At 35.5% G+C, this 13118-nt stretch overlaps 1 protein-coding gene across 1 annotated transcript in view; it reads right to left on the reverse strand.

Moving 5' to 3' along the window:
- Window positions 1–12491, reverse strand: part of LOC121415813 — a 41529-nt gene extending 29038 nt beyond the window's left edge. The window contains exon 1 of the mRNA XM_041609149.1: window positions 12335–12491. Within this exon, the coding sequence (XP_041465083.1) occupies window positions 12335–12440 (106 nt within the window). The 5' untranslated portion in view covers window positions 12441–12491. The remainder of the gene's footprint in view (window positions 1–12334) is intronic.
- Window positions 12492–13118: the final 627 nt, after the last annotated feature.

The following is a 13118-nucleotide window of genomic DNA, read 5'->3' on the forward strand; positions in this document are numbered from 1 at the left end:
AATGGTAATGATTCTTGGCACGAATCATGAAGTCATTCATGTTGCCTAACCACATTCATTAGGAGCTATTGAAAGATACATTACATTACCTTCCCTTTCTCACCATCACGCCTACAATTATGATGCAAATATTGCTCTTTTTCAAGACGGCTCGACTGCGTCATGATGACGCCATTTTGGGGCCAATAGGCATGTTCAAAGATTTCAGTCATTCCTCACAACGCTTCTTTACTTTGTCTAATTATGTTCACCAGAATGGTTCGCGGGCTCGCGCCCCTTGGCAAAGGAAATTAAAAAAAAAACCTATATAAATGTCGATCAGTTTGGGAGTTAACTAGAATATGTCTTAAGAGTTTTTTATCTTTGCTGTTCTTTTCGTCTCTTCTCTTCTCACTTCTTTTCTTTTATTTTGCCTAAAATCTAGGTGAAAAATGTTAACAATTTAGGAGTTGTTTTTCTTTTGGGGGCGGGGTGAGTAGAGAAGTGCTCTCAAATATCTGATGTTCTTTCATTCATTCATATAAGATTAGATTTTGATTCTACCAAGATAAAATAGTTCCAATTGAGAATTGCATCAGGAGATAACGCTTGCTATGGCAATAATCAGAGGTAAACATATGCATACTAATTATAATTTACTCTTAAAAAAGGAGAAAAATTATAATTGACAATCTCGTTTCCTTTTCAATCTATAACTTGTGTATAGAATGCCAAACATTTGATATTTGCCTAAAAGTTAAAAGACCTATATCGAATTATCATGCGATTGCTTGATCTTAAATGATATGTCAAACGATCGATGCCCAAAAGATGTCGGGATTTGGCAAGGTTTATCTAAAATCTGATGAGATTCATCATCTGTTTTAAAACGTTCCACAAACAAGGAAATAACATTAAATAGACAATATTAAAACTTTGTAATTAGTGTTGATTTTTAGGGCGGGTGGACATCCTATATCAGTTCATATCACTACCATGAGCCAATAAAGTGTTGTCAACGACATCAATCCATAATTGACACTCTTTCGGCAGGTCTTGAAAATTCATGAAAGAGGGATCACAAATATAATATATGAGAGTAATACATTTACCTGCATCTTAGATGAAAACATCTATCGCAAAAAATGCGACAAGCAACAGGAAATGAAACTCATGAATGATCCAGAGGCGACTTCTGCATATTTCTGAAATCTAGATACACCATAAATCATTTTTAGATAGCGATTTTTTTTTTCATTTCAAAATGGTTGGCACACTAAAAAGGGGGCAGATGCACAATATTAATATTGTTTAGTTGAATGGGATGGAGCATGTGCCGGAATCCACCAACATAAATTCTCTACTACCAACTCTTTACCTACATTCTCGATGAATAATAAAATATTGACACATATGAAATGGGGTAGAGCTATAGGCCCCGATGAAACCCAATTTAATCATTCTTTGGTAGAGACAAAAGTCAAGTTTCATTTCACTACCACTAGACTTTACCTATATATCATTGGGCAATTTATTTCGTTTTAACCACATAGGCCTATTGTGTAAACACAACGAGACATGGGAGCATTTGATCAACATTTTAATACGACAAGTTGTCAGATCCGACATCTTTCCTTGATTCTGATTGGCTGAGAGGTACTGTTACTATGGTAACTGTCGGATAAAGCGACTGACGAGCATTTTCATGAATTGCTCCCCCGATGCTGAAAATTAAGAACCAAAATACATTTCAAACTTGAAATTAGAAATAAGTGACTTATTTGGTGGGAGGGGTTAGGGGTCTGGGCCAAAAAATGGATCTTATTTATACAAAAAGAAAGAAAAGCGGTTGAGGTTAAGCTAGCAAACAGAATTAGGGCTCGGGTTGGCGGTGGATTCACCAATGACAAAGATGTGGGCTGAGGTTTAGAATTTGGTATTAACAAAAATTACCGCGAAACCATTCATGAGTACGTCACTGAAAATATGTGGAACGCTTTACAAAGTTGTTCATGCATTACGAAAGACTGATTTATAGCAAGCCAAATCAACTTTACCTGTATTCTCATCGCATATAAATGAAATAAATTGTGAAGATACTAGAATAAACACTTTCACTGTAAACACAATTTTCAGCATAAAGTAAAGATCATTTTGATATATTCATAGCTAAAAACAAATCTTAATTTAATTCATTGCCTAACTGCGATGTATCATGAATGTCTTTACATGAAAATATATGGATCCCGAATATCAAATTCCGAACTAAACTTCCAAACAGTTTATCATTCATGGTTGGCTTTGTAATTTCATTATTTTCTCCTTTTTTGGGGGCTAAATTTTTCTATTTCTATCTAAAGACGTTTTTGAGATGGCTAATCTTAGATAGGTTCCCACTGTGAGAGGGTTATCAGTGATTAGGTGGGAAACAGCTCCACGGGATGGAGTAGAACAAATCAGCAGAGACGTGGAAGATGGTTAATTTGATCAGGAAAACTTGGATAGCCACATGTTTGACATGCTCCAGCACTCGAGGCTAGAAAACCCTGGTTGTCAAGGACAGTTAAACTTTCGTATACTTTATCATAAATTTCCCCCAAAATAAATAAAATGAAATGACTGTACAGAGTATAAAAGTGATTTCCCCAATAAATTATTTCTCATGAGTTATGAGGGGGTGAAAAGAGAAATTAACATTTCACTCTTTATCAATTAGAGAGACTTAAATAGTGCAGTATCATATGCCGTATCATGAAATATCTTTATTTTTGTTTTCATCGCAGTTTTGTAACGAAAAAAAATTCGAATTGTGCAATTTCATTGTTATTTCAAGGATATTTGTGTGTTGTTTTTTTTTTGTATATCGGGATAGCATTGCATTTTGGTGACAAGAATGACCAATGATTTTGAATGAGATTCATGCCGATACAGACAACTAAGCGAAATGGATGTAATCATGCACAGATTTTAATGTTAAGAACATAGGTCATATACTCCTCCTGTGCACATGCAAGACATTCTGATAGAATTTTCTTGTTCGTTGAAGGTAGGAAGGAAGTATATAGTTCCGCCATGCCAACTTAATCACTTCCGGAAGCTATATACAAAGGGTGAGTCTCAAAAGGATGGAAAAGATGAGATATAGGTAAAATTTCCATGGTAACGTATTTAATGTTTCCTTCATCCTCAAACCATCTCTGTATAAAGCTTGAATTCCTATTTTCCGTTATCATCATAGGCCCTATTCCATTTATTTATGATATATGGCATTTCAAGCGATAGTCATTTGAAAATAACTTTGATACGAAAAAAAGACTGAAGAAGAAGTTTTTTTGATACCCATGCACCCCATCCAAACAAGAGAGAGCGATAGAGAGCGTGAGAGCACGCGATGCATCTTCTTACTTTTGTTGATCTTTTTGAAAGCATGTCATTATGCTACTGGAAGATACTATGTAACTGGAAGAAAATGTTTCAAGTTACAGGTTCATGAACCAACGTTTACCATATTGAACAGATTTGCGATAAATGTGTCAAAACAACATGCACATCTGCGTTTTAAACTTTCGGAGACCTTACGATTTCAACTTACAATATCCGAGGAAGATAATTCCAGGATAAAAAGTAGTTGTGTGTTGCGAGCTACCGTAATTCAGTCCAGGAGAAAGGGAAATGTTTGCGAAAAGTTCCGATTCGATCAAAACATATGTCCAAACAAACAAAATACTTATAGCAAATGTATGAAAATACTTTCAAGATTTTTGCTTTCGACGTGGAAATAAAGGCAGAGAACATGTCTTGAGAGAGGTTTGAGATAAAGCATGTTTAAAAAACTGCGTTTTTTCTTCATTATTATTAATTATCAACATATACCTTAAACTATTATATTTGTAGTAAATAATGTCCTTCGCAATTTTAAGAGCTTCTGTTTCTTCGATAGAACTCCTCTCTATGCACCGGGCCTCTAAAGGACCAAAATCAATTTTAAATCGAATGTACTTGGAGTTTGATTGCATTTTTAGACGTAAAGCAATATGCTTATATGTGCTCTTCGTTGAGTTTCTTATCTTTGGTAAAGGTCTGTTCTTCAGATGGTTAAATATTGATTAAGACCGTTAAGTATGTGGATATGTCTGCTTGGTTAATAATGTAGACAAGAATTCTATATGTATGCTATTTTTTGCTTTTGGTCACTGTCAATTTATATTTTATTAACTTTTCAATAAAATAAATAACCACTAGGGCCTACTTGTCCTTGCGGCATCATCGAATGGACAGAGGGCATTTTGTGGTGTCTGCTATGTGACACTATCTTAATTGACGTCAATCATTATTATTTCAAGTTCGTCTGCAATAAAGGCCCAGTCTAGCTCAAACTTACAACCCGTAATGCAATAAAAGTGAGATTTAATACCCATCGACAGGAGAAACCTAATGAAATCGAACATCCAAGTAGCACCTCACTCGACCATCCAATACTAGGTGGTTTCAGACCGCCTCGAAGTTCGCCAGTTCCAGGTATTCTCTGATCGGGAAATTTACCCCGATCAGAAAATACCAGGTATTTTGGTAATGTGAAAGCAAACTACTCGTAATTTCCCCGAAAGAAAATACCCGCTAAATAGTAGGTACTTGGCGAAATTACGAGAACTTTTGTGGGGATTTTTCCAAGGTCGTAGGTATTTTGGCGATGTGAAAGCAAATTACGGGAACTTTTAGCCCAGCGTGTCGTTGGGCGCGGCGGCGTGGGTGGCTGCTGGGCTAGTGATTTTGAATCTCCCGCCTTGCCTGCTTATCAGACCACACTGCGCATGCTCGTAACTTCGGGAACTTATACCGAAGGATGTGTTTCGGGGCGGTCTGAATGCAGGAATAATTAACGGGTATTTTTTAGCCTTAAAAAGTTCTCGTAATTTAACGGGGATTCTTGTGATCGAGGCGGTTTGAAACCGCCTAATGTTCCCTACATTACTTACTTACATTTAGTTTTGACTTAATGAAAATGTGCCGCAAAATTTGAACATGGCAGCACGTAAGACTTGTGTTTCTTTCTTGCCAATTGAGTTTACACTGTTTATTCCCCTTGAATATCGAAGTCCATCACAATGCAATATATCAACTTATTTGGAATTGAAAATGAAACATGAAGTTTGTTTATGGTCTATTTTTCTGGTGAAAATATTACGAATTTGATGTGTTTTTGTAATTAGGGCCTTCAAGACAAATTGCGTCGACACAAAAACGCAGACGTCCTCACCCAGTTCAAGATAATTCCGGTCACATGATTTGTCTGATATTTCGACACTAAATACTAATTATGGAATCATGTTTTCGCATCACTTAATTTGCAATCAAGGTTTTTAAAATCAATCATTGTCAAATCTGAAAATAACAAGTGAAAAATTGCCGACTTTAGATTAAAAGAAGGGCCCGTCCCTTTTCCTTTCAGATCGCAGAAAGCGTCACTATTAATTACTTGACAATGTATAATTTTTTTTAGCGATAAATGATTGACAAGTATAAAAAAGATCGTTGGAGAGCAATTGCGCGACTCTTTCGATTATCGTTAACTGATTTTAAAGGAAGTGCTCATTAAGGTAATTCTATTGATGAATCCCACATATCCGATAGATCTTTGAAGTGAGAATAACGAGACAACAGTGGATTTATCATCTGTCCCCAAGTTTGCACTCTCATAACTTATTTATTGATTCATTGGTTATTCATCTTTTCATTTATTATTCCATTAATTAAAAATTTCATGCAGCCTCTGATATAGCCCTTTATATACTTATATTTTTTCCCCATTTGGTGTATTTATTGTTTTATACATTTTAGAAAACAACAGGTATCTTCTAGTTATGTAATCTTATTTCAATCACTATCATTTTTATCATTATCATTTTTAATTTGTATCACCTTTTCTCTTAATTTTCCATTTCCATAGAAAAGGAACTACAGGAGCTTTTTCTGAAATTGCAACAGAGCAACACACATGCATCAGTGACGTTATTACACGGCAGCCACTTTTATTCTCACAATTAAAGTACTCAAAGTTGAACGCTTAATAGTGACCTTATTTCTATCTGTACCATGACTTGACTAAATATGAACATAATTATTATCCTAATATAGATTATGAAGTTGTGACTAAATGCTAGCCTGCGTTCAACTCAATTGAGTTTAATACAGTGATTGAGATCACGATAATTGCTGATAAAACAACTATTTTAGTAAGAGATTGGGTCATCCCTTGGTGGGTTTTTTCCTAATTTCATTTACATTGAGGTGAAGAACACATGTTACGACTGGAAATGGTGGATTATCGAAAGGGTTTGTCTGCACTGCCATGTATTTGCGAATTGAATTCCCTTAAATTTTGTACACTCTTAAAAATGTTGGGGAACATACTGTCCACCATTGGCGGCAGAAGCCAAAAATTTAAGGGGGACCACCATTTTTTCACAAGTAAAAAAAAAAAAAGGTTATCAACCAAAAATATTTAGGAGGGGACCACCAAAAAATTTTGACAAGCCAAAAAATAAAGGTTATCAACAAAAAAATAAGGGGAAACAACCCCTCCCCTGCTTTCGCCGCCTATGCTGTCCACACAACAATATAGGTTAAAACTTTATCCAATTCTGATGGGTATTTTTTAACCAATAATGTGTGCTTTGGGTGAAAACTACAGTATTGGTTGAAAACTACCCAAAGTTGGATAAATTTTTCAACCAATTGTTGTGTTGACAGTACGTTTCCCCAACATTTTAAGAGTGTACAGTCGGGGCGCCAATCTTAATCAAGTGGAGCAATGAGTATCTCACATCGTGCTAATGTCAGATACATTTCGCCCGAACTTTCAGAAGTTGCATCTATTTAAACAAATAATAATGACTTCAATGTAAAATATAGTGATACAATTCAAAAGAAATTTCGAAAACGACAAATATTTACTTGCGAGACTTTTAAGTGTTAAGACTTGTTATATTCAATTTCAATCGTAGTCAATTTAGTTTGACAGCCCATGCAATCTCCCGGGGCAATCATGAAACGATTCAAATACAATATGATTTTTTTTCAATTTTTAATCGAAGAGCACAAGTCGGTCTAATGATGCGAATAATATTTAAGATTCTAACTAAGCTATAGTCCTATAAGGATAAAAGAGATAATAATTTGGAATGTAATACATCACATTTACATGTATAAATATTATGCATTCACACTATGCATTTTCGTTTGCGAAAACCAAAATCAACGTTAAACTCTCGTGGTAGTGTGAACGATTTAGTCCTTGGTATGTCAACGTTGACGCATGTGTTTGAACGTCCTATGCTCAAAACGAACACCTCAAAAATATCATTGACATTGAAAAAATGCTGATTACTTCCCTAAGAATACTTACTGCAAGAAAATTAACCGATTACAGAAAATTACCTATCACAAATCGACGAAATAATGATATGAAATAAAAAAAAAATTAGACTTCAGTTTCCCTACACCTTCGCTACAAACTATTTCCAATGTCATTCAAATTCAATGTCAGCCCATGTGTTTTGTTAGCAATCATGAGATAAATAATATAATTATTATATTCATAAGTGTCAAAGGAAACTTACTCATCGATTTTCATAAAGTTTCAATAGTAATATCCATTCGCATGAGTTAGTTTTTTGTTTTTATCTTGAGTTAAAATTAACTGCCAAATACTAAACATGTACATTTACATGCATATGCCCACATTGTAATGAACAATGCACAGTAGTTCACATAACTCTTTAAGAGGATAAAGAGATAAAGACATTTAGCAATGACGCCGAATTCTTAAGGTCTTCATTCTCCTTTGAGGAATCTTGGTGCCTCGACTATAATAGCTGCAGCATGATCATTCCGGAGAACATCTCCACCGTTTATATCCCAATGCATGCTCGCAGACGGGACAGGGTAATCAAAAGAACATTATGAGGTACATGATTACGTGAATGAATGCCTGAATGGTAATCATCTCCACATTCGATGCCAATCCATCACACTCGATGGTGTTGAGACAACGTCTGTCTATAATGCTCGCATTCTGTAGGTTCTTGGAATTTGAATTCTGCATGGAGCCCCGTGATCATAGACCAGATCCGGGGATCAGATATTTCCTCATAACTTCTCTTTCAGATGTTTTACAACTTTATTTTGATTAATGCAAGCTGATGATCTGAAGATGCATCCTCCATGTCCTAAGCATTGTGTAACTATGGAAATAGTGTAACCCAGTCATTGATGTGGAAAAGCGTTTCAAACTTACCCGCGATCTCTAGCGTAATAACTTAGGAGGGGGAGGAACAGAATTATGATGAGCCTTTTTTGTCAGAATTTTTAACAGTAAATATCTTTAAGAAGACAGCAGGAACCTTTTTAAGTTTCTTTCTCTTTTTTGTGGTCTGTGAGCATGGAATTTTTTACTTTTTTTGGCCCCTCCAGAAAAGGTTTTCAGGTACGCCACTGATTGACATCTAGGTGGTTTCTAGGATGATTGTTATACATTCGACAAAATATTCTGCTCGCTCTCTTCGCTCTCTTGATAACAACGTGACTGACGGCTTATGGACCCCATGGAAGAACAGAGTAATTATGTTAATGACTCTGAAATGGGCAATCCTTTTGATTATTTTATCTATTCAACATATTTGCAATTCACTTTGTTTATTTCAATTGATACCATCTATGTAATTTATTTATGTTAGGCTATATATATTTATGTATTGTGTTTTTTAATAATCGGAAAATAAAGAAACAAACAAACGGCTGCAGCACCTTCTTTTACAATGACGCAAAAATTCAACTTCATCTATACAGTATATCCGAAGCAAGACTCTCATTGGTATATAACAGTAAACATCGATTAACTCACAAATATGAACTTCGTCGCTTAAGTCATGTCTAAATTATTTCTTTCACACTATACATGTAGCTACTTTTTATTTTCGTTATGCTTTTTTTTTTAGAGTTCTTGGCCTAATCAGTTCAAAAGGTATTTTCATCGGATGTATCCTAATAGACCTCATAAGCCTACTGATTTTTATGCGACAAAAAGAGGATATTATTCAGGATAAACTTGATCCGTGAAAACCACTTTTTGTTGCTTTTATTCCACTGGTCATGTCTACAATTATTAGCCTACTGTGGTTAGGTGAAATCTGAAGCCCAAGGTTTCAGAGCTGTACGGGATATAAGTAAAAAAAAAGTTATTAATGACCTAAATCATATCAGTGATAAAGAGGTTGGTTAGATTGCGACATATCACGGTTCATCCACAAAATGCAGAAGTGTTGCCAACTCTTCTGTCAGTGTTACTCCTATATTTCAATGGATTTCACTTTTTTGACTGGCTACTGGGTGATATTGCCAAGACAATGATGTCATGCGGGACATCTTCAATGTCAACCTTTCTTGCAACATCTCCCACGTTGCCGAAGCCATTAAAACGCCCATAATGAAATCGAGTCATCGTGTAACAAAATGAAAACCTCTGTCATCCAGTATAATATAATATATCATAATTATGTGTACATCTGGGGACATTGTCTAATAGAGTATGGTCAAGTTAAAGTGCAGAAATTAGGGAATACGGCTACAGTAATTTGCAATAGGAATAACATGCAAGAAAAAACGAAGGCCAGGATATATAATGTATCGTAGAAGATAGCCACCGGTCAAAGTTACTCAGTAGGCCTACTCACCATTCACGACTGTGGACGATAGAGAAAGTGTAAAAGTAAAAATATGACGACGACGGGATAGTTATTTGATCTCGAAGTAAAAAGGGAGGTGCAGTATTTTCTGCATATCTTAATCTCTTATCTTAAAAATAATTTGATGATGTATCACGAACATTTTTTACCTTCAAATTTAATCCTTATAATTCATCTTGGGATGATAGAAGCGAGTGCAGTGACACTCTGTCCCCCTGATGTAACTGAGTAAAATGCAATTAGGTTAGAATTAACTCCACGTGATATGGGTTCAGGTCTAGAGGGGGTCGACCTTGTCTGTCGAATACTTGGTCACGTACAGGTTGATATACAATCTCGATCATCTCAATAAAACAGCCCAAAAATACGTCATGTTTCTGAAATTGAAAATATTTAAAGGAAAATATCAATTTGTAAAAAAAAGAGTCTACAAAAGAAAATACCATCGTTCAAATAGGATCGTAAAGAATGTATCCCTTCACGATAACATCAGATGTAATCTTCCAAAAAAAATTGAAATGAATCTTCTATCAATAAACCAAACCCCTCAAAATGGTGAAGTGTAGACATATCAATAATAACAAAAATCTGGTTATTATTTTGTAAGGCGCTTAAGAAAACACTGAACGTATAAAGCCCGTACAGATTGATTATCACCCCAGTTATCAGATTCAATCACTCATTTCGCATAAAAATCATACACACCTTCCACTCCCTGGCGTATATTCCAGCCAGTCATCATTGAGATACACACCATTGCCGGACAAGCCATGGCTTTCACATCCCACTGCTGCATGGGTACCCATTTAGCACCTGGGTGGAGAGTGGCAAAGTGTGGACTGACGCTTTGCCAAAGGATGCAAGGCCGCGGTGGGATTCGAAGAGACGACAAGGCGAGAATAGAACAGATACAACACGGCTCTTATATGTGCATAATTACGAGGAATATAATTTTTGTGTATTTTGTTTTAAATCTTTCCTTTCTTTCAACATGTTCAAACAGGTCATATGGTAAATCAAGAAACCCCGATTTTTATGATAAATTTATTTCATCCTTTGGATTGTCTAGAGGGATGAGACAGAAAGAGAGGGGATTAAACCACAGACAAACAAACAAACAGAGTCAAGGACAGAAATAAAGCTTGAAGAAGATCGGTACATAAAAATCGTTTTTCACACCGTTGTAATGGCGAATGTCTGATCACAGTGGATGAACTTGAAGCGTCCAAAGTAGACCAAAAATACCACGATGGTGGTTTGAATTATATCTTCTAAAAGGTTTGATCTTGGACATCAATTTGAATTAGCATCAGCGAGTAGGTCGTTGCAGAAAACCTAAAGATAACACACATGACACGTTAAGTTCACATTGACCAATCATAAGGATGATAACATAGAACTCAATGCCAGATAAAAGAATGCTTCACTTGCTAACTGAGCACGTTTTGGGTTCCTCGAATTGGAACTATAAAGATTATTGTTCTCCATGTTCTTGATGTAACCATTCACGTTCACTACGTATTGTTATATTATTTTAATTTCGTTACCCCCCCCACACACACCCACACACACAAACCCCCTCCTCGCCCGCACCATACACCCACTACTTTTCGAAAATTGCAGATGATGCACAAATACGTTTGGTCACTTTTTCATATTCCAAATTTGCAGAAATAATAAACCGGATTTTGTAATAAAATTAATTCAAATAATTATCTGTACTTGTTCTTAATAATAGTTCTTTTCTCCTTTCTTGTTTTATCATTATCCTTGGGGGGCTTTTTGTCAATGGTTAGACAAAATTTGACATGATCTATTCGCCTGGTTTTCTTGGAATGTCTTTTAATGGCTTCATCCTCGCTTTGACATTGATTTGTGGTGTTACGATCAGTTGATGATAGAGTTAATCAATCAATTTATTACCAACCAATGTTACCCTTGACTTGGAACACAACATGGGGGTGCTTCACATATAAATCACACTTTCTGTATTAATGGGTCAAGGAAGTAGGCTTGTTATGTTGGTATTTGATGATGATGTTTATTTCGCGACGACTTATTTATATACCGACACGTTACGCCACAAATCAGATAATAGCGAATGAACAAGATTGTGAATCTAATATATAGGCTACTTTCTGCAATGTAATGTATGCCTCTGGCAAGCTTCCCCGCTGTCAAGTGTGGACTTTGTTTAAAGACTATGCTTGAAATTTGAATATGCTAGTAAACCTCCTTCACGTATATGAAATCAATTTTAAATTTGTATATAAAAATATATTTCATGTCATATATTGAAAATATTCTATGTATTTTATAGTCTCAATAAGCAAAGAAAATATTATTAAAAATATTAATTCTAAACGATTAAAAGTTCAATTTAAAAATTGTTTAAATGGGATGAAATATAAACAGATTTTTTCCAGGATTTTTTTCTTTCATTACAAATGCTTGTTCATTTTGAATTACAGGAATCATTGGTTTCAGGGCAATCAGGTTTTAAAAAATCGATCAGACATCGCGTAAGTACAAACATAATATTTAAAGCCTCATTTTGAACCTATATAAAGACTGAAATACAAACAGACGAACAGAGAGATAGACAGACTTACGTGCATCTAACCAGCAGTTGGCCACTGGCAAACCTTGTGACCATACCGATGTAGCAGAGAAGATGAGTAACAGAAAGGCTGACGTGATGGATACCAGTGGATTCATGCTGGAGTTACGTCCTTTTCGACCACCTGAATAACCAAGATGCAATGTTCCGATTCTGTAAAGGAACAGAAGATGAAATTTACTGTTTTACCCTTTTTTTCAGTTATTTTATCGCCTAAAGCCGCCGGTAAATTATTGTGAACTGTATAATTGTTATATTTCATAATTTTTTTACATCAAAAGACTCCAAATTACATAAATGTATTACTGTTTATTGGGTCATTAAATATCACCAAAAGAAACTTATTTCGAGATTCTCTAAAATTCGTAATTTGTCAAAAATATGAAAACTATCACCATGTGAAAACCTCTCTGGTTCTTACAGTTCAAAAAGCTGAAGCTTCCAAGGTATTCCCGTTTCTGTAAACGGTAAATCATGTACAGTGGCCGCGGAAACGGGGGAGATGGTGCGGGGGCTTCAGCCCAGCATTTTTTTTTTCCAAAACCGTGTACAAAAACGTAAAATGACCATCTGATTATGATTTTTGCACGGTCAGCCCCCCCCCCCCACATTCAAAACCATTCCGCGGCCCCTGGTCTAAATTGTATACAAAATCATTGCCATGCAGGCTCTTTTATTTAAGTTTGAAAAAAAAAAGTGCGTTACATTTTGACTATCCATAACAAAAATGTCGGTTCTAAACCGTTATCCTTTTTGGGAAATGTGGACCAACATGT

The sequence above is a fragment of the Lytechinus variegatus genome, chromosome 5 (assembly GCF_018143015.1).
Source record: "Lytechinus variegatus isolate NC3 chromosome 5, Lvar_3.0, whole genome shotgun sequence".
Lineage (NCBI taxonomy): Eukaryota > Metazoa > Echinodermata > Echinoidea > Temnopleuroida > Toxopneustidae > Lytechinus > Lytechinus variegatus.